We start from the raw sequence: 25,775 nt of genomic DNA, 5'->3' as shown, positions 1-25,775 counted from the left end.
GCTTTATTTCGAAGCCCTCTAGGTCATGAACATCGTCCTCTGTTTGGAGACCTGTCTTCTCAAAGTAGAAACATGTTTTCAGGGCTTGGTTCACAGTGCCTGGCATCACCAAGTACCAGTAATGTTCGGATCTGTGCCTCCAAAACAGGCGAGAAGGCTTTCCAGGTGCTGTAACATGGTAAGAGCAGAAGGAGACACTTTTTCTCCTCCCAGGTCTGACCTTGGTCTTGCTGTGTGACTCACTTGTGTCAGTCCTGCCTTGGAGAGGCCAGTACAGATACTCCTCGTAACGCGGGACCCTCAATGTTCACATGGTCTTCCACATAGATGCATTGATGTTTCTTTGTCTAACTGAAGTTTTGAAACTCCTTGTAGAGGAACATAGTTATTGGTTGCCTTTAAAAAAAAAGTTTTGCTTTGGTCTCGGATCTGCAGTCTGAAGTGTGTTGCTCTTTGTGCCAAATTTATGTCTGATCATTAAGCAAAGGATGTGTGTTGCCATTTCTGCTAAAGAGCTCTACATCCACGTTGTTAAATTTCACTCATTCTTATCATTCAGCACTGATTGAAATGCTAAATTTGCCCTTGCAAGTTATTAATTGCCAGTTAAAGAGCAGCTGTCCCATAAAGGAGAACATTAAAACCCCTGACACTCGCATAATATATGATTTGCATCAGAATCTAACAAAGCTTTTTCCTTTGCTTCCCAAAGCAATATTTTTTACAATTATCTTCCCATTTATCTCTTAATTCCCGACCCTCCAGGCAGAACTATGTTACGACTTATAGAGACTGCTGTGCATTATAGCTAGCTGTCATTCTTTATGGACCTGCAGGGGAAAATCTTTCATACAGGATGGAGAAAACCAACTGTCACTTGAAACCATTGCCTGTGAATTAATGTTGTTATTGTACATGTTACCTGAATGAGGATTGGAACATTTGCCTTGTTAATAGAAAAAAAAGATGTTGTTTTCGGCACTTTATCAAGTGAGCGTTTCAGATCTAAGCAGAAGGAGGACAGAATGGCCTCAAATTTCAAAAGATCAATGAGTTTCTAAGTTCTGGTTTGGGCACACTACCTTTGTGTCAATCTTCCTTAAGAAAGCTATAAAATAAAACTCATGAATTGAGCAAAAGTGTATCGACAGGAATGTGGTTTTGGCTTTAGCTGTCTCCTGTTGAGTCTCAGGTCTGCCATGGTTTTTGTTTTCCCAGTTTGAAAACACGCTTTGATTCCTTTCTCCCTCTTATCCAAGACAACTTCAGCTTCAGGAAACATTGCAGTCACCAGTCTAAAAAATAGCATCACCAGTCTAAAAAATAGCGCTGTCACAAAAACTGTTGTCCTGCTCTTACTTTTCCGATTTGAGTAAGTCATGTGCCCGTCTTGAGGCTTCCTCGTTGGTCTTCTCCTGACTCGGTGGAAGGGCAGTTAGAAAAACGCAGAGGGACCTGTGGCCAAAGAAAGGAGTTCACAGACTGAGCTCTACTGGGTGCTCAGCTGAGGTGTAAAAGGATGCAAAAGACTGCCTGCCAGAATTAGTAGCAAGGGCAGCTGGCGTGAAATGAAACCTGGAACACCCACTAATACAGTATCCCCCAAGGTCCTATCTTCATTCCCAGCTGCATCTTCCTCGAGAGGGAACTCCCAGTCCCCGTATTCAGCTGCTCAGGCCCTTGCTTTCTTAGGCTGTGTGCAGTTGCAAAAACCTTCAAAGATAAACCAGAAGAGCTCACACAGGAGGATGCCTGTAACAAGCCTTTCTGCCTTGCTCTTAAAATTCCAGAAGGAACACTCTGACAACAAGAAATATATTCAGCTCCTTGTAAAATTAATGAGCTGTTGCCATTCTCTTAGAGAGATGTTGATATCATCGCGAAGAGCTGGAGTTTTGCTGAGCAGAGCGTGAGGAAAATTGGGGGCTTAGCTCCACTTAGTCACTGGCGTGCAACCTCCTACAGAAATTAACGGCTGAGCTGCCAGAGGAGGAAAATGGAAGAGCATTTCCCTACTTCGGTCTGGGCTCATTTGTGCCAGGCATCATCCAGCCGGATTTCCCACCTCACGCTGCCTAGAGAAGCTCCCACCCTTTTCAGATGATGCAGGCAGATCCCTGCGAACGTGGTTGCACTTCACCAGGAGTTCACCTCGCTTGTTTGTGTGACAGATTGCCTTTCAGGTCCTTTAAAGGAGAGGAAAGAAACCCCTTCCATCAACCAAATCAAACCAAAAATCCTGGTCAGTGCTAGGTGTCCTTCTGAATCAAGCATACTGATTTTCTTTCTGGATCTCCTGTAAGGTACTAGAGAAAGTTTGCATGCTGCCGTGACTGTAAATTGCGTGGTTTTAAGTACTGATTTAAAGTAGTACTCTGTTGTAAACCTCATACCTTACCTTAGAACATAGTACGAAACTTGCATCGGGAAATTTTTTTCTAAAGAGCCCTTAAGAGGGGAGGCATATTTAAACAATACAAGAGGTTGATTGCTTAGCAAATGGTGGAACTGAGAGGTAGAAATGCCTCTGGTTTCCTTTATGGGCATTCACAAGCACTTTAGAGATAGTTTTGTCTCCCCGAACAGCCTTCTCTGTCTTGACAGGCAAGGGAACAGTATATAATAGATACTTTCCATATGTGAAGGGCACTATTTTCATTGTTTTCTTTGCTTGCTGAGAGAAAGCTAAAGAGGGTGTGGAAGTGAAGTAACTCTGGAAATGGAAATCTGTGTAGGTGATTACATTATGTTTTACAATTAAAGTTGCTTTATAGGAAGATAGATGAAGACAGGTTGCTTTATAGGTATATAGTGATCGGTAAGGTGGTTGTTTTTTTTTTACATAGAGGTGAATTGACAAGGAGGAAATTAGAGCCAGCTGAAAGGGTAGCAGGAAAAGGTTGTGTTTGGACACAGTAGTCTCAAAAAGATGAGTAGGGAGGCATTGGGACTACGAGCAACGTGGTGACGTGCTGCCCTGAAGAATCCAGTTCGGATACTGGAAGAAGGCTCAGGGAATTAAGTAACTGTGTTGCACTGACTTGCAGCAAACCTGGGATGTGAAGCCTCCAAAAGCCCAAAGCTCGCAGGCAGTAGCTTGCCTGCTAGCTGAGCTGGAGTGAGGATTGACAGGGAGAAGGCAGAAGCAGGGAACAAATATGTTTGTGCGGTATTTTTGAGAAGCATAAAGAAAACACTCCGCTTCTGTTAGGCCTCGCTTCAAAGGGAGCCTGCTGTGAAAAATTTAAATAATCTTTTCCAAAAGAGAGCTCTTCAGTTCTTCCTTTACTCTCTCACTAGATCCCCAACGTCCCTTAAATTCACCATGAGCATCAGTTCTGTTTTTTTATTCGGTGTTGCATGCTCTTTGATCTCCAGGCTTGCAAAGGAACAAGAGGGTGATGGGGCAGATTTATCTGAAAACAGTAGCTGAGCAAAAGCACTCTTTCAATACATAGGAGCAAACGTAGAGGCTGTAAAGAGAAAACTGTACTGCAAGAGCATGTACTTCCGTAGATACTTAGCTTTTTGTATGTTATTTTGGGAGAGTCTAGTTATTTAGAGTAGATACTGGTTATCTGGGCACCCTTCGTTTTCTCTGTCTCATTTTTATGCTCTGCTTATGGAACCTGTTGACCGTGCACAGGTGTCTCTTTTGTTCTCGGTCACTGAAAAACCATTGCTGGCTTTGGTTACTTACTGCATCGAGCCAAGCTCCCTATTAGAGACCAGTGGCTCCAGCAAGAGATTAAACTAGAGGAGTATCATTTTAACAATAACAGGAGTAGACGTGTTGCCCGGTAAATGTGGAAGCATGAGAAACTAACTGGATTTATGTTAATTTTATTGAATATAAGTGCATAAAACTCTTCACACCACCTCCAGCCCTGTGCATACAAATTACATAACGGTGCTTATGTAATTTGCCTTTTGGATGTTATCTTAGTCCTTGCTTTCTGTGGTGAGACGTGTGTGATTCTTTCTGGCTTCAGTGAGGCTACAGGTAGGTGGCAGGTCTTTCCACTCTGATGTCAGCACAGGTTTGGGACCTTTAGCTGTGAAGATTTATGGGATGGTGCCGTGGGTATTGAGTTCTCCTGTGCAGTCGGAAGCTGCAGTACAATAACCCCTGTAAAGCTGTAACCCGTCTAAGGAGGTTTTGAGGTTTGTCACTGAGTTTGGGAGCATCACCTCATGTGCTGCTTTTGTTTTCTTACCACTGTCCTGACAGTGATGGATTGAGAATCTACAGGGCCACGATCTTAATCATAATGGTCTTTCTTGCTCACCTTTACCTCCCCTCTGGCTGTTAATTTCTCATCTGCAAGGTTGGGAGTGTGGGGCAGAAACTAGATAGGTTATACAGCCTGTAAAGTCAGGAGGTGAGAGAGGCAGCTGCTTTAAGGACCTTGAATCCCTGGATGTGGTCAGATTTGCATTAATTTCTGAGCTGCATGTGTGCTTTTCTACCAGTGTTTGGTAAGAATCATCTATGTGTGTCATACAGGAGAAGTCAGGCTAAGGTTAGACTCCAGTCGCTGTTACAGTCTTGCAGGTATGGATGCAGAATTCCCCCGGACTTCTATGTGAGCCTGTCTTCAGCTTGTAAAATTAGATTGCCTGACAATCTGTAATAATGCTGTCACGAGAGACAAAAGACAGAAAGTTGAACCTTCAGTAGAAATCTGACAAGAGGCCAGGTACTGAAATCAAGCCTCATTATTACATTTCTTTCAAGAGAGTTGTCATTTCCTTTATACTTTTCTGAATTACCATAATGAGGATTAATATGGCTTCCAGGTTGCCTTACACTGCACTGTTGTGCATACAAAAGGCTTGTTGTAAAACCTTTTGAAGCGCCTAAGTTCAGGCAGAGGTCAGGAGACACAAGCTTGTGCGCTGCTGAGGAAAAAATGAAAAAAGGAAAAGGTTTTGAGGCACTCTCATGCAACTCTAAATGCCACTCGTGGCTTGGCTTTGAGGTCTGCAATAGCCTCTTCACGGTATGGATGTCTCGTTTGTGTGGGAAAATACGAACAGTAAGAACTATGCGAGAAGGTCATAGAGCTGTAGAAGTTGTGCTCTTGGTTTTTCAACGGTGGGAGCAGAGGGAGGTGAGTGCCTACAGATGCCAGCATAGTTTGTTAAAGACTAACCTGTAGGTAGAAGCACCTAAAATCAGAGGAAGGTTGGGGAAGGCAAAGAGCTTTGAGCTGGCTTTGTACAAAGCTTTCCCAAGCTCACTTAAGGATGGGAAAGAGGATACTTGAATGGGGCAGGAGAGATGTGGAGAATGCGGTTGCTGAGGAAAAGTGAAAACGTGATGCTCAGGAAGAGCACAAGGTGGGGATGAGGGCAAGAGGGAAGGAATGCTTCTTGAACGCGGCAATTTCTGGTCATCTGTCTTGCAGACAGCTGGAAGTGCAGCGTTTAGCACCTGATCCCGGCCCTCGTGCACCAGATAGCAGAAAGGGGCTCTGAAAGTTATGTCCCTGGTGTCTTCCTTAAGTTCTCAGCAGTGCGTTTCCCCACAGCAGTTCTGTTTTGTCCATCTGTGATCACGGTATCCATTATTCCCTGCTTCCTTTAGACTGCCACCCTTTGTGCCGTCAGTGTGTGGCCAACTTGTGGGACACTGGCAGCATCTGCCTGAAGTGCCAGAACGCCCGTCACTTGCTCCTGGGGGATCGCTGCATTCCTGACTGTCCGGCGGGATACTATGCGGAGAACGGTGCCTGCAAAAGTGAGTAGTCCCTACAGATACCTCAAGTAGCTGCAAGCGACCATGTGGATCCTTGCGAGATGTTCTGCAAAATGGTTACTATTTAGTAGAGAAGCTTTGTTGAGCTGGCAGGACACTGCAGCGGGAGCTGGGGGTGTCCTGGCTAATAACTCTGCCAGCCGGCTGGGAGCACTCTCTCCTTGCTGCCCGTAACCTGTGTCTGCTTCCAGACTGTGAGTTCTTTGAGGCAGACAGTGCTGTGTTGTCTTGAGCACATGCTGAGGCTAGTGGGATCTAACACGCTGTTAGAATACAATTAATAAGCACAATGAGTACCAGACAGCAGTATGTTTATGAGGAGGTGAAGGTGAGTTTTTCTTTTTCTCTGGTAAATCCCATCTCTCAAAGATGGTGGCACAGAGAATAGGATGACAGTACCCTATGTTCTATGTAGGGAAGCTACCCTGAGATAGATACCCCACCTAGGAAGAGGTGGGCTTCTTAAAGCACAATAAAGGATAACTTCAAACAGGGACTTTTCATGCGCCCATCACCAACTCTCCAATTTGTATGGTAGCAGCACAGTTCTGGTATGCTGGCGCTTGAAAATATTTTCTGGTTCTGTGCTTCGAAGGGCTGTGCAACTTCTGCTCACAGAAGGCAGAACTCTTGCTGGTAGCAACTTCTCAGGACATTTCACAACTTGAGATGGAACCTCGTCCTAGGTAAGGTCTCTCACTGAGACTTGTCTTGCTGCAGTAACGGTCCAAAAGGCCGTCATTCGTAGCAGCTTCTAAAACAAAAAGCCAATTTTATTCAGCCTTTGAGGCTGGTATCATCGATGCAGGCGCTCCAGCTGCATGGGTGAAGCTGCACCGATAGCACATTTTATTCTCTAGCCTTCTGTGCCTTCACCTGTCCCTGGATCTCCTCCAGTGTTTGCTGCTGATGTGGTTTCATATTCCAATCACTGTCTGAGCTGTTTTACATTTCTTGGACTCTTAGAAGGAAGCAGGTTGCTCTTCTTGTTACGTGGCCGACAGAGTCATGTTAAAGCCTGATGTGTCTTACGCTGAGCAAAGGGTATTGCAGTTCATTTTACTAGAGAAAGAAATCAAGACAAGAAATTCTGCACATTAGAATTAAGATGTAGATGATATAGGTGCTCCTTTTGTAGGAAGTGGCATTTCCTAATCCAGGCTAACAACTGATGGTTAATGTTTCAAAGCTTCTCGCAAGCACTCTGGGTGCTGTGTGTTTGTTTACCTGTTTTTGACAAATTAAATCTCAGAGATGTATGTCATTTAATTGGAAAGACCCCTGAGAGAGAGATTTTTGCCATCCTGGAAATTTAAGCCTAGGGATAACATTTCTTCCCCTCAGTGTAAAGGTTTCATTTAAAAGTTTTGCATTATTCAGACCGTGTCAAAGCTTATATTACATTTTGTGCTAGCTTTGAAGATCTCTAGCACAGTGTAATGCAGTCGTTTCTCTGATTTCTTTGCCCACCTTCACTCATGATTAATTTGGCCTGACAGGTGTAATGATGGCATCAGTCATTAGGTAAATGCCTATGAAGAAGTAAAACAGACTAATAATTTTGTGAGTATGTAGCCCCTTTGGAGAAATTAATAGGATACATTTGCCTCATCCACTGTGGTATTTTAAATCACATCAGTAAGACTAAGAAGCACAGGAACTGGGCGACAAAGGGATGGAAAGGAAACGGGGAGAGACAAGAAGAGGGTTGGCATAAAAATATCTCTTAAAAAATGCGGGGAAAGAAAAAGGTAGTAATGTATTTCCTTACTCGAGGCAGTCAGTGGGATTGCTGGCTATAAAGAATTGCAGAAGGATCTTGTAAGACTGAGAGTCTGGGCAGTAAAGCAAGAGCTAAGTTTGGTATAGGCAGATGTACCGATGCACACAGGGATACCCGGCTCTAACCTCACGTACAGAATGACGGCAGCCTTGCCATGATTTTGATGCAGTGATCAATCAGCCTGTGAAAATGGCATCCCAGTGTTCAGCAACGTTGAAAAGGCGAGTCAAATGTTAGGTGCTAGTACAAAAGGAAAGAGGAGTAGCGGAATCCGTTCTGCCGCTGTCTAGAGGAGCTGCGTGCTGTGAGCAGTTGTGCCCGTCTCGGAAGGGAAGGGCAGCAGGACTGGATGTGGGGAATGAACGACTTCTGTACAGTGAGCAACTAGGTAGACCACAGCGCTTCAACCTGCTAAACAGGAGACCCCAGGAAGGGGGAAAGATGAGAGAAGCCTACAAAGTAATGAGTGAAATGGAGAGAGGGCATGTAAAGATTGACTGTTCTCTCTCAGTGTTGCTTTTTGCAATAGGTAGCAGCTGTGCAACTCCTGCCGAAGGGATGGATGAAAACTTCAGGGAGGTGTGGAGCTGTCAGAAAAGCGCTTGGTGGTTCCCGGGGCGGGATTTTAAATAGACAAAGCCCATCAGGCTCAGGAGGATCTGACCTGATAATAGTTGAGAGGAAGGTGCTGATCCATCTTAGTCTTCTCTGATAGACAGGTCTTGGCTGGATCCTGTAGGGTTGTTCTTAAGGGGAAGGGAAGGTTGAGGAGCAGAGGAATGGGTAAAAAGAGAAAGAAAGGAGAGGAGGGGAGAAAGCTAGTGTGCATGGCACACAGAGCACAAATAAACCCATTTAATCCATCTGTCACAAGCTGGGTTGGCTGTTTCTGCTCCTGAGCGCCGTGTACCAGTAAGGGCTTAGACTTAGTAGAAACTTTTGGTACTCACTATCACCATGCTTAGTCTCTGAGAGTGCTTCTGCTGAACTTTTTGAAACTTGCTCGAAGATCTGCTTTTCCTTGAACAGAAACACTTGTTCTTGCTGTCCCTGCAGGATGTCACCCTTCATGTAAAACCTGCACCGGCGGGAGTCCTTTTTCCTGTTCTTCCTGCAACACCAGCCTGGTTCTCTCCCACACCAGTATGTGTGTGCCAGTCTGTTCCCCAGGGTACTACAGGGATGACAGGCAGACCTGCAAACGTGAGTGTCTCCCTCCAAGCCATCTCTCCTTTCCACAATGTATTCACCGACATGTCTTGTCTTGTTCCTTCGCTTACTGTTCCCCTTGCCAGGAAAAGAAAGATTTCAAGTGCCTAAAAATTCAATGTGAGTTGACAGAGGTGATTAGCTGCCTTAGAAACAGAGCCCACAGCATGGTTTAAATTTGAACACAGTTGCAGTTTTGTTACCGACTTCAAAGACAAGAGGCTTTGGGTCCCCTAGTAAAAACCTTCAGGAGAGTTTGTCTAGGCTTCCTTGGTAAGTTGTCTAGGTGGTACACAGAGAAGTGGCCAAAAGTACTGGTGGATTCTGGGCTTTGTGAAAACCTGACAAGTTTAGACCAGTTTTAATCAATTCTTACTAAGGCAAACCCCCTCCCCACTGCAGTTACCTGCCAGTACCTGCCGTGGAAGCTCTATTAAGACTGTAGCATTTATGCTACATTTTTCCATATGTGAAACCTCAGCAGAAACAAGGTACAGCTTTGCAGGCACAGCCCCAACTGACCTGAGCTGTGATATTTTTACCTCCTAATGATCTGATGCAATTGATCTGATGTTAAGTGCAGTAATGTTTTATCCCACTCCTGCTATCCCTTGTGAATCTCTCAGGGCTTCTCTTTTCCTTTATTATTCTATGTTCACTCTGGCTCTGACGTCAGTTGGGTTATTTCTCACATCATTATTGGGCTTAATGTTCCAAAATGCCAAATCACATGGCCCAGAGACATAAAAAATGTGAAAAAACCCTGCTTGAATTGACCCACTGTAATACCCGAAAATGAGCAAGTGCTTAAGTGGTTTGGTTGCTGTGAACCCAAACACTCAGATTTGTTAAGCCCTGCATTATCCTCATTTAAATTATCCTGATTTATGATAAAATAACTCTGTTGCACTGCACTCAATATAGGTATCGGTGTCATCCTGTCTAGACCCAGTTTCTCTACTGATGAGGTCCTAGAGGAGGAAGCTGATATGGTTGTTGGCTTTACCTGCCTTTTGTTGAAATATATGGTTCTCTTGAAACTAATATTTCCATCTTACCAGAAGAAATGGAGGCATCTTACATAAGTTCAAGGAAATAGGTGGAAGACTTTGTAGTATTCTTCTGTTGACAGAAAAAAAGGCTATTCAATAATAAAAGAAGTGATCATGGGATTCTCGCTGTCCTGGCTAGTTTCCTGCAAGCTCTACAAGATACTCACGGTTCTCTCGTGCAGTATGGGTTCTCTTATTGCTAACTACACCAGAATACCTCCCTTCCTAAATAAAATGCCCTTTTCTAATGAAAAGTTTCCTACTGATAGCTCCTCCCTCAGGCCATCATGGTAGAAGTGGAACGTTCCTGAGGACTGTACCCTTCCTGAATTTGGTTCAGTAGCGCAAACGCAAATACGGTTTTGCAAGCAAATTCAACTACTCTAATCTGCTTATTGCAAATGGCTTTTGAAGAAGCGTATGTAATCCTTGTGGCAGGAGTCTCAAGGCGAAGTGGGTTGATGCATTGGATTTTTGTCATTCCAAGTGTCACTTGTGCCTTCTCAAGTGAAGTACTGCCGATAAGCCATGTAGATATAAACTGTCCCAGGCTGCTGGAAAACTACCACTTGGAGGTAATGAAAATTGTTTAAATGGAGGTTGGCTGTTAGGCTGAGAAAATTTGATCTCTCTCCAACATTTATTTTAGTCTCATTGCACTTTTGAGGAACGGGTTTGGAATGAAGTTCAGAGAGATGCTGAGTGTGCGTATGGACTCACAGAGGTATTTTTAAACTCAATGGCATACTGACCAAGGAAGAGTGCAAAGCTTAACAAGTTCTTCATGGGTTTAAAAATGCAGATACGGAGTCATGCTGATAAAACAAGCAGAGAGGATTGCTTTCAAATGCGGGTTTTGCTTAATGTTCTGGCATGCCTCCATGGGTAACTTGATTTCTATAGATTTAGACCTCACTTGGAATGTTTTACCATACTTCTAATAGTTGGCTTTTCGTAGAACTTACAAGTAGTAATTTTCTTCAGTGAAATTAGACTGGCACCAGCGCACGTAAAAACAGTTACTAGATTCTTTAGGTAAACATTTTATTAGAAATTCATTTGTACCTCAAGAAAATAACTTCTGTGACATTTTTTAGATGAGCTAAAACAAGTAATTTATTTTGAAGGGCACTGGCTTCTCACTTCAATGAGAGCAACGTAAGTATTTTCACATTTATGTTGGCGTTCTGAGGTTTTGTCTTTATAAAACTCTGTCTCGTATTAAAAGCAAATGGAAATGGACTTCCACAATTAGTATATCACTAAATTAGCATTCAGTGATTAGCATATCACCACCATGTTACCACGAGTAACATGTTGGTAATTAGCACCTGAACTAAATCCTAATTTAGTTGCACTAAATCCTGTGAGAGGTTTTGTTTGTTTTTCCATGAAAAATGGCCAGCTATGCTTTATTCTTTAGATTAAACAGTTGTGGCTGTGTTTTCAGAGCTTTTTTCTGATTTATCGTAAGTACGAAATTGAGCTTGGGCCAAGATTCTGATTCCGTACGGATTTAGCGACACTCGGGGGTGGTTGGCCGGGAATTTAGCAGTCCCTTTTGCATACGGTTGTTTGTATAAAGCAGACATGTGAACCTCCGTGGGTTTTCTGCATATTATTTTTGTAAAGTTTCGTCTCACCAGAACGGGAGCGAGCTTTTCAGTGCATAGGCAAAGGGCTAGGAAATATTTTTGAGTCTTTCATAGCACATTGCTGTTAAATCTTCTGCTGTGGATTAGCTAAGAGCTCTGACATCAGCAGTGAGTGCATTTGAGAAGTTTTGACCCTGGACGTCAAAGGGGTGAGTTGAAATGTTCTGAACCTCTGAACTTTGATTCTAGATTCAGTAAATCCCTGAATCATTTTTTCCTGGCATCTTGATTTGTTCCCTACAGCTCCAAAATTTCACATCGTGTGCAAATGAAAAGGTGGAAACTTTAAGTGAAATTAAATGGGCCTTTGGTCCCACGAAGGTTTGTTGGCTGGATTGCAGTGGTCTGTTATGGTCTCCTAATTTGTGCATTATGAGTGAAGTCTGGAATCATATGAAACACGGGTTGTTTAAAGAGAATAAGAAAAACAGAGACAGGGAAAGCTCTTATTTGGGGATTTGAATTTAAGGTCAGTGTTCTACCCTGACCTGTCCAGAGCAGAGTGAGAAGCAGTGTGAGGAGACATTAACAGTCTATTCCAAATGGAAGGAGGCTTTTTGCATTTTGGAGGCTGTGAAAAGGAAAATAGGAAGCAAAAACTCCGAAGTCTCCACAGGTGTCTCCCAAAGAGGACAAGAGGAGTAGCGAGGCTACAGGATAATACCATTTGTACCTGTACAGTTGGCTGGTGCATCAGTAATTACAGTTATTTTCTTTGTCTTTCTACAGCTTGCAACAGCCAGTGCCTGAGCTGTGAATCGGCCACGGGCTGTACGTCTTGCAGAGATCCAGCTAAGGTCCTCTTGTTTGGAGAATGCCAGTACGAGAGCTGTGCTCAGCAGTATTATCTGGATTTTTCCACCAAGACTTGCAGAGGTGAAAAATACATTGCTGGTTTAAAGGAAAAAGAAAAACAAAATGCAAGTGCTTTGGCTAAGAATCCCTTACATGGCAGCAGGGTCTGTGCAGGTGCCCTGTTTTAAAAAGTGTGTACCTGGGTCGGGGGGGAGTTGTTCAGTGACAGACCACTTGCAAGGCTGTTACGGTTTTTTCTCTTTTTCGGCAGTCTGCTGTCACATACTTCAGTCTTTCAGTGACACAAGATTATTGCAAATTCTTCTCTTGTAAATGATTTAGTAAGTGAGCCAGCAAACTTTCCAAGGGTCAGGTCCAGCAATTCATTTAGTCATGGGTCAGCTGAATAACGAGTGAGCTTACCAGGCTAAATCTTTTTTAGAGTGCTTATAGGGCCTTGTGTACTTACCTGCTTCTCTCTGTCTTATTAAATACCGCATCACTGGATGACTGCAGAAACAACAGTTTGGAGTGATTTAAAAGACACATGACTTGAAAGATTTCCAGAACTCCCAAGGAGAGTGTTCCATAATGGAAATAAGTGAGGATAATGTGGCTTTGTTGCAGCTAACACCACTAAGACCAGGATACAAATGACTTGTTCAGTGTTCGTTTCTAGCTGGCGCTCTCAGTACCTGAATTTAATTGAGTAGCGTCTGTCCCCTTAACGTTGCGGTTCATCAGAAAGGTGACGTTGTTGGGTGTTCAGGGTGTTGGAATGAGGTAGGACTCTTGTCCTGGCTTTGTCTTGGACATGCCGCATAGACTGGAGTAGTTCAGCTCGCCTCAGTGAGTCCTTGTTTCCCCCGCCTTTTGTCTGTTTGTCTGTCTCATCAGCCAAGTGTGTCTGTCACTAATTGCTGATACAGACCCTCTAAGTGGCACCAAGAAGCAAACAGCAGTGTCGGCAGCCTGAGTAGCCCTTGAGCACGTGTGCATGGTTGGGACTCTGCTGAAGACTGGACGGGAGATAGTACAAGGACCTGTGAAGGCAGATCTGATCCCAGATGGATCCAGTGTGTTTCTGGCCAGTGGACTTTCCAGAGGGGTATTTGGACTGGGAGGGACAAAGATTTCATTTTCTTTTGGTCAGAGTCATTTGAAAGCAGGGTGGATAATGGCTAATGAGCAGCAATCTTGGCAGCAAAGAAGCATTGCTACTTAGGGGATAAAGCGAGGCTTTACGGGCAACACAACTGGGCCAGTGTTAGCAGGTCTGAATGCTGAACAAGAGCTAAGCCTGCTCAAATTTGACATAGTTAGCACATGTTAAGTCCAAGAGCAGGGGAAAAAAAAAAACAAACCGTATCTTAAGTTGTAATAAGTACAGATCATGCTTTCTAGTTTTTTTAGTATCTCTTCAACCGTTTTTATTGTGGTCTTTGCTCCTTCCCATAGCTTGTAGACCCCTAAGTGCTTGTATAGGGTGAGCACCCCAGAAAGGGTTGCCCTGCATTGACTTTTTGGTTTTTTCTTCTAGAGTGTGACTGGAGCTGTAATGCTTGTAAAGGTCCCCAGAGGACCGACTGCCTGCAGTGTATGGAGGGCTACGTTCTCCATGAAGGAGCTTGCGTGGAGCAGTGCCCTACAGCTTTCTACAGGGAATCAGACACGTGCCAGAGTGAGTTCTTCTTGAGAGTTACTTCTAGTCACTGCTGCCAACATGCTTCCCTGCTTGTCTCCAATTTGCGCACGTCTTGCATTCAGAAGGCACGCTCTAGCTTCAGGTGTCTTGCTGCCCTCCAGCACACACACACCCAATGGAGCTGTGGTTCCTGCGGGGTGTTAACAGCACAGCGCAGGAAGCAGCTGAAAGCGGTGTTGAGCTGAACTCTTTACGTATGACTTTTAGGGTGTGACCAACACTGCCTTCAGTGTCACCAGCCAGATGAGTGCAGCCTTTGCGAAGCCCCGTTTTTCCTCTTGGACGCTTACTGTGTTCACAAATGCGGGAAGCGATATTATGCAGACGACGCACAGCGGAAGTGCGCAGGTAAGCAAAGTGAGGGTAATGTGGTGGCGAGGGCCCAAGGTTGTAGTCTATGTTCTGTACACTCCTTTTTCTCTCCAGGGCTGGGGCAAAGAGGAAGCACTTGGATGCTGGGTTAAACTTGCAGTCAACTTGAGGATTAGATAACAGGCTGTATCTGCATTTAGACACGCTTAATTCAGGAGGAATGAGATTCAGTGTAGATGACTGCCAGTGTGCCTATGCGTGTGCACACTGTATATAAAATCAGGTATTAAACCTACATGTTTAGAAAGGTTTCAGTTGTATTTGTGGCTTAACAAGCTGTGTAGGGCTTGAATGTGTATTTGGAGTATTTTTTCCAAATTTGTATAACAGTTACTTAGAAACATGTTTCTTCCATTTGGAAGATTATCTCGGGTTCTCTGAGAATGGGAAACATTCAGTGGGAAACAGTGGTCAAATGAGGAAGGAAGTTCTGAACGACTCTTTTACCTCAACTCTATGCCCCTTCTTTTTGATTATTTTTGTCAGGTAGGTAAGACACAAATAGCAGTGCTGTTCCTGTTCTGAGCCCCGGGGACAGCTCTGCACACCGGTGGCTGCACTGTTTTTGCAGTGTCTCAATGGGATTGTGCTTTCCATTCAATTCAGCTTGTCCTCCTGGATGCTTGGAGTGTGACAGTGACAGCCTGTGCCGCCTCTGTGACAGCACCACATTTCTGAAGAATAAGATTTGCGTTTCTGCCTGTGGCCGGGGTTTCTATGGCAACACATGGACCAGAGAGTGTGAAGAAGGTGAGTGTTTCTCACGATAAAGCAATCGAGCTGGCAGGCTTCCATCAGTTATTAAGACCAGAAGTAGTGTTCATGCAGTGGCATTTTTGGAATTCAGTTTTGTGCAGTTTCGTGTTGACTGTTAGAAGTTGTCAGCTATTTTTCTCCAACTTTTTTGTTTCATAAAATGTGCACATATGTGGTTTTCTAGATGAAGTTACCTGGTTAGGTATGGAGGCGTCTTTCCAATCGCAGCATCATTTATCATCAATGTAAAAGCAATGAAAAAATATCTCGGGGGAAATCCCTTACTAAATCAACTGTAGTACTTACTTATCTTTTCTTTGTTCTAAATGAAATTTTACGAGTCCATCTGCGGGGCAGGCCCTTGGATGTTGGCTCTGAGTTTTGTGATGGGGAACGCAAGATGGGAAGAGACTTGCCGAAGCCTCTCAAAGTCACAGTGGGGATTAGGATGGGTTGCAGTTCTTCTTGAGGTGGTGGTTGTCCACCTAGGTCAGTAATGACCAGGGCTTTATAAAAATCTGGCACTCAGTTACCCCAAAGATGGTAGTGACAGACAAGATGCTAACGCAGCCCATGGCTGTAATTCATTCAGTAATACATTTCCCTTCTTTCTTTTTAGCCAGCAAGCATGCCTGGAACTTCCATGTGAACAGTACCCTCACAGTAGGAATTGGGGGGGTAAAGCCCCTAGACCTCTCTCTACTGGGTGTGTGTCATCTGGATGGTGACACAGGACAGCTCTCGTTCCATATCGACAGCGCTCCCTCCAACGGCAGGCTGGTGATGGTGGTGAATGGGAAGGAGGTGCAGCTCAGCAAAGGCGACCACTTCAGCTGCAAGGATGTGAGGGAGAGGAGAGTTCGCTTTGTGCACAGCGAAGAGAAATCCAGGTGACTGTGTTGGAACTTTTTTCAGAGCTCTTGCCTTAAAAAAAAAGACATATGTTGAGAACAGGTATTTCTTTGTTCCTTGGAAACATTTTTACGGTGAAGCACACTTCTCACTGCTGTTATATAAATTACCAGTGTAATTCTACTGTACCATAGTCTAAACGATGGTGCAAAGCTTCTCAGTTTATGGTGTAAGAGGTCCCTGTGATCCAGCTCCCAAACCTGTTGTGCTTTGGGGGTGCAGCAGTCTGTCATCTTCAGGATACTCTGCTGTGGGTTTAAAATTGGCACATTAGTCTAGTTCTTACAACGGTTGCTGGATACTGTCAGGAAGATGCTCAGATGATGTCACCACTGTGCTCTGCGGCATAATCTGCATTCAGCCATTACTTCTTTGCCTGCAACATGAGCTCTGTTAGTATCCTCGGATAATTAGTGGTGATTAGTAGCTGGCAATGCTCACACTACAAGCATGTTGCAAGGAAGCAGATTCTTCCTGCTAACAGGCAGTAAGCCAGCCATCCTGCCAAATTTCACACTTGATTTACATCACCATAAAGCCTTGGGACTAGACTGATATCAGTGGAATTGTTCTGAATTTCTGCCTGTATGTATCAGGGTGTTCTTTGATCCATTGTTTTCAATAAGATTTTCAGCATGTCCTTCTGATGCCAAGGGTTAGCTCATGTTCACTAGACTTAAGGCATGGGTTTCTGTATCATGCTTTTTTTTTGTCTGCCTCGTAGTCACAATGAAATGTCAGGATCTTGTCTTGAGAAACATACCTAGCTCATGTTCAAGGTTATTGGGTGGCATTATTGAAAAGTAAATAGGAAGCAAAAATAATGAAAAGCGGGAGCTTTTGTTCCGAAGCCGGATAAGTGACATTTTTTCTTTAGCAGCGAATAGCTGACATTTAGAATCGGTACTTTATCTTGGAGATGCCATCCTATGTGGGTAACATTAGTTAAAGGGAAATAGAGTATATTACTGCATAGTTAAAGGTATTTTATTACATGTTGTGACTCTTGTGTATCTTGAGAAAAAAATACTATAAAAACATACCTGAAAAAAATTAAGCTAAAGCTTCTGTCACTAAGCTACTCATTTTTACTGAAGATACAGTATTTTTATCATTATTAAGTCCTGCAAGACCACTTCATTCATTTCTGTTATCCTGTATTTTGGCTTGTTGGGGACTTGTTTAGGAAAGGACATTTTTCCTTGAAGGTCAGCGATCAACTGTTCTTCTCCCATCCTGAGGTGGTCAACATTCAAGCATTTTCAACACAGGTAATGTAACAAAGCTTGGAAATAGCACAAATTTTATACCATTTGGAGCCCTCGTTTCTTGCAGTGATAACAAGTGAGCTGGGCAGAACTTGAGCTTGAGTTCAAGTCAGGCAGATTAGACTCGGCTCTCACTTAGTTGGGAGGCAGCCAAGGGTCATATGGAGAACTGGACTGGGGGTAAGTGACTGAAGAAGCTGGCCCATATAATTTTGCTTCGGCGGGGAATTGTAGCTGCGCAATCATAGAGCAATGATAAGTGAGGGCTAAGGAGTCCCTACTGTTTAAATTATTCTTTGGATCCGCGGATGGTTTAGTGCAGTCTCTTACTGCAGGGCAATGGAACGATGATGGATCCCTGTCAGTTGGGGTGCTTTGACAGTCAAGGGCATTTACCTAAATGCTCTGTTCTAGGACAGCTGGGAATTAAATCAGCGTGAGCTATTTAAAACGTGTCTCTTACAGTGCTCACCTCTTCTAGGCAAGTTGATGGTACTGTCAAGTGTCAGTGTCTCTCATACTATTATTTAAAATCTGCAGCACGATATCGTGGAGGGGCCTCACCCAAGAGATGGTATGTAGGCCGTACGTCTGTGACTCCTTTTCTAAGGGCAGGCTGTCTGAAAGGCAAGGTATGAAGAGATGTGCAAGATACGCATTAAAGGAGAGGGCATAGCATTACAGAAAGGAGGAGTTGTTCAAGCTCAGCCTAGCTGTGTGTGCCGAGCTCAGACTATCAGCAGGTCATACCATCACATCCCTCTGCACAGGCTTTGATTCCCACTCAAGCTCCTGCTGCTGCTGCGAGGGCAGTGGATGTGCTGGAGCTGCCCGGCTCAGCTTCCCGCCTGCTGCTGATCGTGCCGGCAGCAAGATCGCCATGGGGTGGGCTCACTTGAACGGGGTCCAGGTTTCCAAGGAGGCTTTGCAGCTTGTGCTGAGCTTTTTCTGTCATCAAACTGTCTAGTTGAAAGCTCAGTCGGGTAGCTTTGCTTGAACCGAAGTTGTGGCTACTTGGTATATTCTAGCAGTGGAAAGAGAATTTAAAGTGCAAATGAGAGTCTGCTACTCTTAAGGCCCGTTTACATCCTCAGCGAGGCATTAAATGGCTTGATAAAACTGTAACTGGAAATCTGGCTCTCATCCTTTCTGTTTCAGTGCTCACTCCTTCCTGACTACAAGCCTGACTCAGCGTCCATCCTCACACTGAGTAATTTAAGAAATGAATTTCTTTTAATCATTGCAGTGGTGGATGGGCTTGTGTCTGAAGGTGCTGGTGCAATTCTGTGCTTCATGCTGAGTGTAGTAGGAACCAGCAACTCAAAAACATGCTGAGCTGCCGACTTGATCACTGCATACCATGCTGAGGACTGAAACCAGGACAAGGGGTTCTCCAATTTAATGTATTTAGTGTTCCTTATAGCAAAGAACTCATCCCGAGATGCATAATTTCTGCGGTTCTCCGATAATCTTGAGACTTTGCACTGCTTTGTTTTTTTCTGGTTTGGGGTCCTAGAGAGGTGGTAGCTTCAGGGTTATGTTTTTTTCTAATTGCACTTTGTTGCTTTCAATCATTATATTCCATATTAGTCATTCTGTAACTTCTGGAAACCAGGTGTTCTAGTTTGTCCTTTAGTGTAAGACAAACTGTGGATTTTGATCCTGTTGCGTGTATATTGATTCTGGCTGCTGCTGAAATCTTTGCTCAGCCTAATCTCTTGTTTACCTCAGTAGGACATTCACCTAAGTAAGAGCTGCAGTCACTGCCCCAGAATACCTAAGTGAGGTTTAATAACAGGAATTTTGCTTGCCGATCCGTAATAACCCTGATAAGTTGTATGCAGGTGAGGTGGCAGCAGTTAGCTCTCTGCTGAACGTTCCCAGGACTTTGACTTTGTCTCTGCGTGATCACCCCTCTCCCGAGGCAAGGTATAACCGACGGCAAATGATGTTTATTGATGACTTTAAACTTTCTTGACAACGAAGAACTAGGGAACTAATTTAAACCAGCAGAGACATGGACTCTAGCAGATCTTCATTCTAGGATGAATAAGGCTGTGCGGACTCTTTGTAAACAAATAAATAACGATGCCGACGACACCCACTTTTGCTGTCTTTGAGATGGACTTTATCAGTTTGAGACAAGCAAAAGCTCATCCTTCAGTGTTAGTTGATTGACTCATCTCTTCGTAGAAGCATTAATTCAAGCGTCTGCCTCTCAGTTTGGCTCACTGCTATTACTAGCCTGTGTAAGTTATTCTCCCTCTCCTGGTATTCTTCCTTGCTTCCATTTTTCCCTTCCCTGCAACTCGTTTTAAACGGATCACCTGGGCACACACGTTGTATGGGGTCTTACTTTCAAGCGTCAGTGCTCTGAAAGATGGCTAAGTTATCCAAGCTGGACGTTATACACAGGGAAAATGTAGTGTGTCTCTATCCCCAACCCACCCTGAACTGATTATTCACAGACATTAATCTTCAGCATCTGAGGTGCCTGTGCACATGCGTGTAACATGTAGACCTTCCGAAATAGCTGAAGTCCGCGTTTCCATTTGAGTTTCCATGGATGGTAGTAAGGCAAAGCTGTATTCCTTGTCTCTTATCTTTGCAGACAGCAAAGGGAATATGGGCTCTAGCCGACAGCTAAATTACTTTCTGTATAAATGTCGTAGCTTTTTTTCTATTCCTAAGCTTGCTGTGCCATGAGAATCTTCTTTTAACGTAACCAAATCAGTCTAAACTGCTAGATATTCTTAGATCTGCCCTCAGGGGCAGGAGGGGGAGCACAGAGAGCAATTCCCTGCTGCTTAGAAGTAGGAGGTTTCCAGGGATGAAGTGAGCTAATTTCCTTAACCCCACGTTTTTCTTTCCAGACTTTGATCATGATCAAATGGCTAAGGTTTAGCAAACACCTAAGAGCTGCTTTGTGTTTCAGGCCCCATATGTGTTCAGAAATGAGGCCCTCCTTGTCCGCAGAGGAGAAATTGGAATTATAACAGAACTGTTGCTCGGTGTGAGAGACAGTGACAACCCTCAGAACGTTGTGCTGATGGTTTTAGAGCCTCCACGTCACGGGCAGCTGATCAAACCTCCTGGGGACTCAGCTTCTGCAGTCCCCATATTCCACCTGGATGACCTTGCCAGCGGACTCCTGCGTTATGCTCACGATGGCTCTGACACCCGGGATGATGCAGTTCTTTTGCAAGTGAACGATGGTTACCACTTCCAGAACATCCTGTTCCGCATTAAGATTGCTCCCAAGGTACGTGCTGTGACATAAACCCTCGCAGGCAAATTAGCAGTCTGGAGAAGCATCGCAATGTCCCTGAGGTATCACTAATCCCGCATTACCGACAGGCTGTGGTCAGAGGCAAGAAAAAGTAGTGGATTTGATTGAGTTTTGGAAGTCAACTGAACTATTCGTTTGCGACAGGAATGGTTCAGCTTAAATTGTGCAGCTTTGACAATTCAAAGTCCATAGTTATTTGATAAAAAGATTTTCTGGAGTTGCAGGTGAGTTTTTTGCACTGTTAAGGGCAATGAATTAGAGAACGGGTGGATGTCGGGGAGAGAGGACTGATGAGATAGGCAAGCCAGTCACCGGGTTGGTGGGAGTGTGATGGGAGGCACAGAAGGATCACGCATGAACTGAACAACTTGGCTAATGAGGTGTATCACTGGCACTTCAGTGGTGGTGGTGTCTCCCAAGGTCAGGATCTCTGCTGTTCACTCAGCGTTGCTCCACTGAAGTCTTTCACTTGATGCATCTTTCTATTTGATAGCTTCCCTAAGGACAGGGCAGATATACCTGCATTCAGAAATTCTTAAGTAGTATTTTAATTTCTCTTTCTTGCTTATATTGCTGTTCATAATTAAAGAATGGTTGTTTGTCTCGTCTGTATTTGGACCTGAAGTGGCACTTTGAATTAAATTTTATAGAGATTACAGCAGTAAAATTGGAAACAGTCATGCTTTTCCATTTGTTTATGAAACAAACCCCCGCTAAACAAGGCATTAAATATGTGGTGGAACCTGGAAAAAAATTAAGTCGCTGAAGCACTGGCAAGCATTTCAGTTCTGGTGGCTGTGGTATTGTAATAAAAGAGAAGAAAAAAAAGCTGAAAATGTGACAGAGTAATGAAAAATAGAGCTGTCAGAGAAGAAGTCCGCTGTTTGTGGTCTTTCAGTGTATGGATCTGAGAATTACAGAACCTTTGAGTGCCTCCACTCGCTGAGAAGGAGTTAGGAGGAGGTGATATTGCCCCTCTTTTGTCCTCTTCTCTGCTGTGTTAGATGTCTTTCACAGCAACTTGGCCATGAAAATTTTAAGTAAGGTTTACAAGCACTACGTGCATCTGTGTAGTTACACAAGGAGGGACTGATCCCATTTGGACCCTGCGGGTGCTCCTAAAGCTGCGGTAGTAATGATAATGATAATTAGTGACATGACTCATGTGTGAGTCTGGGAATGAAAAAGGGATTGCTTTCAAGGCTGGTGCTGAGTTACTAGACTCCCAGAATAAGAGCAGCCCTGCCTGTGGGTTCTTTACCCAGATCACTTACGTGGCCCTAAGGAGCCTGTATAAGATCAGAAGGACTGTAAAAATGCTTGGGACTCCACTCTGTGTTGTTTTTAACACGGGTTTTTTTGCTGTCGATTAAGCAGGTTCTTGTAAATGCCAGTGAGAGTGAATTGTTGAGTATAGTTTCTTTTATGAGCCGACTTTGTGCTCCCTTGTCTCATCTTATCTTTCCAAGTCTCTCTGTGCAGCACTTGGCTACAGAGGAGAACGAAGGTGGTGACAGAGGTGAGAGTGGAGCTGCTTTTAGTATGAGGGTAGAGCTGGCAGATACCCAGCTCCTGCCTCATCCTAATTACTGTCTTGGTGGAGCCGCCTTGGGAGCTGAAACGCATGCGGGGTTTGTTTCCGAAGAGCTGCTGTTGAGACACACACGCCAAGACGCTTGGTTTTTTCCCTTGGTTTTCATCCAAAGATTGCTAAAGAGTCTGGGGGGACCCTGGCTGGAGGTGTGGGTGTTCAAGGTGTGGTTTTTAAACCATGTTATTTATCGGAGTACACGGAGCTTGTAAGTCCTGGTGTGAAAGGGCGTTCCTAGGATTCCTATTCAGTGAGCTCAGACAGTATAATAATTCTCAGACATTAATCCACAGGAGCACCACGGTGAAAGTGTGAAAACATAAATGAAGGAGAACATAACCTTCTAAATATTAGGAGTTAGAGGGTTTTGTTTCTTCACAACGGGCGTGCCTTGTTTTTTGCAAGGTGCTTTTTTCAGTCCCTTTGGTTGCTAACAGCCTGCTTTTCCCTGTTTGCCTCCCTCCAAACACTTTGTTTGACCTACTGCAGTCTGAAGAGCTGGCCTCTATTTTGAGAGCTCTTCATGATGATTTGCACTGCTGTGTATTTTTGTTGATGTTCTCCAACAAATTACAGCTTCCCTGAAGTTAATTTGAGACCTGCTGGTGCTTCATTTTAGGCAGAGCACCACCAGTGATGCTCCAGTGGGGAACAAGGAGCCCATGCAGTAGAAAATACGATTGCAGGCTGTGTACTGTAAGCCAGAGAAGGTCAGACCTACCCACATGTGATCTGCCCATTGCTGATGGGTTATGGAAGTCCTTCTTTTCCGAGGGGCTGGGGAGAATGCAGGAAAAAGACAAAAGATGTTCATTTTAGGGGTGCGTTGGACCTTGCTAAGGGAGGTCTCCCAGGATATTTGCCAGGTACTGCATCTTGCCCTGCCTGGGAGCATGGCCCAGGGAGCATGTTAGCCTCCTTGGGCTTTCTGAAAACACTTTTCCTGTGCTGTGAATTCATTCCTACAGCTTGCTAACTGTGTGCTCAGGTATCAGTAAAAAAAAAAAAAAAAAAAAGCTCATGTGATTCCAGCTGTTTTGCTGAACACAGAGTGAGCACTCAGATCAGACAGTAGCTTCTTGCTAAACATCTTTTTTAAAAGCTTACCAAGCAAAAAGAGCTGTCTCACAAATTTGTTCTCATTAACAAGCAGGATCACAGCATCAAAGCCAGGTGAAAATGGTATTACAAAATGCCAGGCTGGTTTAATGGGGCCAGTGAAGGAGCATCCAATCATTTAGTTACCAAAAACCCGAAGGGCTCCATGTTTATAGCAAAATCACGACCTTGTGTTTAATTAGCATTCACTGAGAAATAGTTTCTTTTCAAACAGTGCATTTAGTCTGTCATTCTTTGAAGTGTAGCTAGGCTCTCTTTTCTCTCCGTATACAATAAACCCAGGGACCTTTCTGACCTTTTTAGTTTATTTCCTCTTCCAGAGTTATGCTTTGCTGGGCCTTTATGTGTCATGACGTGCCCGAATCGATAAGGTCAGGGGAAGGCTATCATAGATATTGGCAGGGTTCTCTTGGCTGGTACAGGGTCTGGTTTTCATCTGCACTGTTCTTTAAAAAAATAAAGCAACCATTGTGCTGGGAAACTCTTGATTAACACAGTCTAAGATCACGTGGCATTTAAAAATTAACACTGCAAAGTAAGTGTATTACAAATTAAATGGATGACAGTTACGCAGCAGATGTCACAATGGAGATGGGAAAACACCTTTTAATGTGATTCTTATTCACAAACATCGTTTTAGCTCTCTCTGCTGTCTCTGCTGCAGATTCAGAACAACATAGTAATCAGTCGTTTATTAGTTCTTGGGGTGACACATGATTATGTGGAGTAGTAAATGAGGAGGAAGATGATCACTTATATGGAGCAGTCAGGATTTTGACTGATTATGCAGTTCACCGCAGCCACTTTCAAGGTGAATCTGCAGAAATCAAGAAGAGAAGTCACATTTACAGCAAGTGGGCTTACAAGAAAGAACCATGGCACAGAAGAGGTCACGGGGATTTTGGTGGCCTATCCAACCGCGCATGAGCTAACAAAGTAACTTAGAGCCAAAAGGGGTAATAAAATCCTTGAATGCCAGAGTACTATTACTGAAGTATATGAAAATGGTAGTGAAACAATTACTGCATCCAATCCTGACATCCACATTTCAAGAAACTTGAATGAATATTGGATAAATATTCATTGCGGGGAGGGGGGGAAGCCATAGGAATAATTTGAAGGTTAGAAAACGCACCAAGTAGCAAAAGACTTTGAGAGATGCTCAGGCAGTGTTCAGTTTTCCAAAAGCGGTTAAGAGGTGACACCATGGGTGTAAGTCCCCACACAGAGAGAAGATACTTGATCTAAAATTCTTTCTAGAAGTATGTTCTAAGTTAGCAAAAAAAGTGATGTGGATTTGGTGGAGTAATTGCTAAGTGAAATTCGTGTACCTAATTTCTGAATGTTAAACTGCTTCTCTGTAAGCAAAGGATGGAAAACTGTCATAGTTCATGTTTCTGCCAAAATTCATCATTAGCATTTGCATACCCTTAAGTTCAATTTTCCCCCATCTCGTAGAAAAGCATGAGGTTGGTCTTGAACCTGGGTTTGCTCATGGAGAGGTGATAACGGTTATAGATGTGTGTAAACGTAGTGGAGGTGCCAAAAAGAGATGCTTTTGCATGGGTAAGAGGCTCTTGTTCTATAAGTACCCCTGAAAGGTGTTATTTTTAAAAATAAAACAAAGAGACGTTAGAGAAGCTGTGAATCCAATCAAACTAGTGTAGTAGACTGGATACTTTTTTTCACAGGTTGGTAGTAGTGAATTTTCCACTGCGCTGTAGAGATAAATATCAAGACATGGCAAAAGTCAAGCGGAGAGAGAATGAGGATGGCGGGAGAAGACAAAATTATGGAGGGAGACTGAGGGAAAGAAGGTTTAGTGTAAGCAACAGGAACTTAGAAACCAATATTGGAGGGCAAGGCCAGCTCTGCAGGGTGAGATTTGGGTCAGAGGGATATAGGTGAAAGATGCACAACCATTTCTTGAAGCAGACGACCAGGGTTGAACGCGTAAGAAATTCCAAAACACTCTGCTTGATCCTTTTCACTTGAAAATCTGTTTCCATCAGCGCAGCATTGCTGACATTCAGTTAAGCCTTTTTCTGCTGTCCCTCTGCGTGCAGGATGACAGAAGCCCTCAGCTGGTGACAAATTCCCTGGTCTGGGTGCCTCAGGGAGGCATGCTACAGATCTCCAAGACAATTCTGCACGCCGAGCTACCCGGTGCCCGTGACTCTGAGATAACCTACACCATCATCAAGGACCAGCCAAGACATGGTAAATATCTTTGGAGTTTTGTTGTCAAAAAGCAGCTGTAGGGTGTTGCTTTTCACCCCACATGCCCCAAGGTCTCCATCTACTAAATAAAAATGCAGCGTTCTGGTTAGTTCCGGGGAAAAGGAAATTTCCCTGGGAGTATTTCCCTATAATACTGTGCTGAGTAAGTGCTGCTAACCTCATCTTTTTCCAGTTCAAATGGGCATGCAAAGTAACGAAGCGTTCTTGTCCTGCCTGGTAATCTGAACTTCTGCAACTGTGTTTCTCCAGTGGTGGATTTACAGCCTT

General features: G+C 43.9%; 1 protein-coding gene across 1 annotated transcript in view; it reads left to right on the top strand.

Moving 5' to 3' along the window:
* Positions 1-25,775, top strand: part of FRAS1 (Fraser extracellular matrix complex subunit 1) — a gene marked incomplete at its 5' end in the record, with an annotated part of 109,965 nt that overhangs the window by 36,368 nt on the left and 47,822 nt on the right. The window contains 10 exons of the mRNA XM_010287739.1: positions 5,591-5,743; positions 8,601-8,747; positions 12,190-12,336; positions 13,796-13,936; positions 14,168-14,308; positions 14,939-15,082; positions 15,708-15,978; positions 17,187-17,271; positions 20,204-20,530; positions 25,334-25,487. Of these exons, the coding sequence (XP_010286041.1) occupies positions 5,591-5,743; positions 8,601-8,747; positions 12,190-12,336; positions 13,796-13,936; positions 14,168-14,308; positions 14,939-15,082; positions 15,708-15,978; positions 17,187-17,271; positions 20,204-20,530; positions 25,334-25,487 (1,710 nt within the window). The remainder of the gene's footprint in view (positions 1-5,590; positions 5,744-8,600; positions 8,748-12,189; positions 12,337-13,795; positions 13,937-14,167; positions 14,309-14,938; positions 15,083-15,707; positions 15,979-17,186; positions 17,272-20,203; positions 20,531-25,333; positions 25,488-25,775) is intronic.

Source organism: Phaethon lepturus, unplaced genomic scaffold, assembly GCF_000687285.1.
Source record: "Phaethon lepturus isolate BGI_N335 unplaced genomic scaffold, ASM68728v1 scaffold18615, whole genome shotgun sequence".
Taxonomy (NCBI): domain Eukaryota; kingdom Metazoa; phylum Chordata; class Aves; order Phaethontiformes; family Phaethontidae; genus Phaethon; species Phaethon lepturus.
This window is presented reverse-complemented; position numbering and strand designations above follow the sequence as displayed.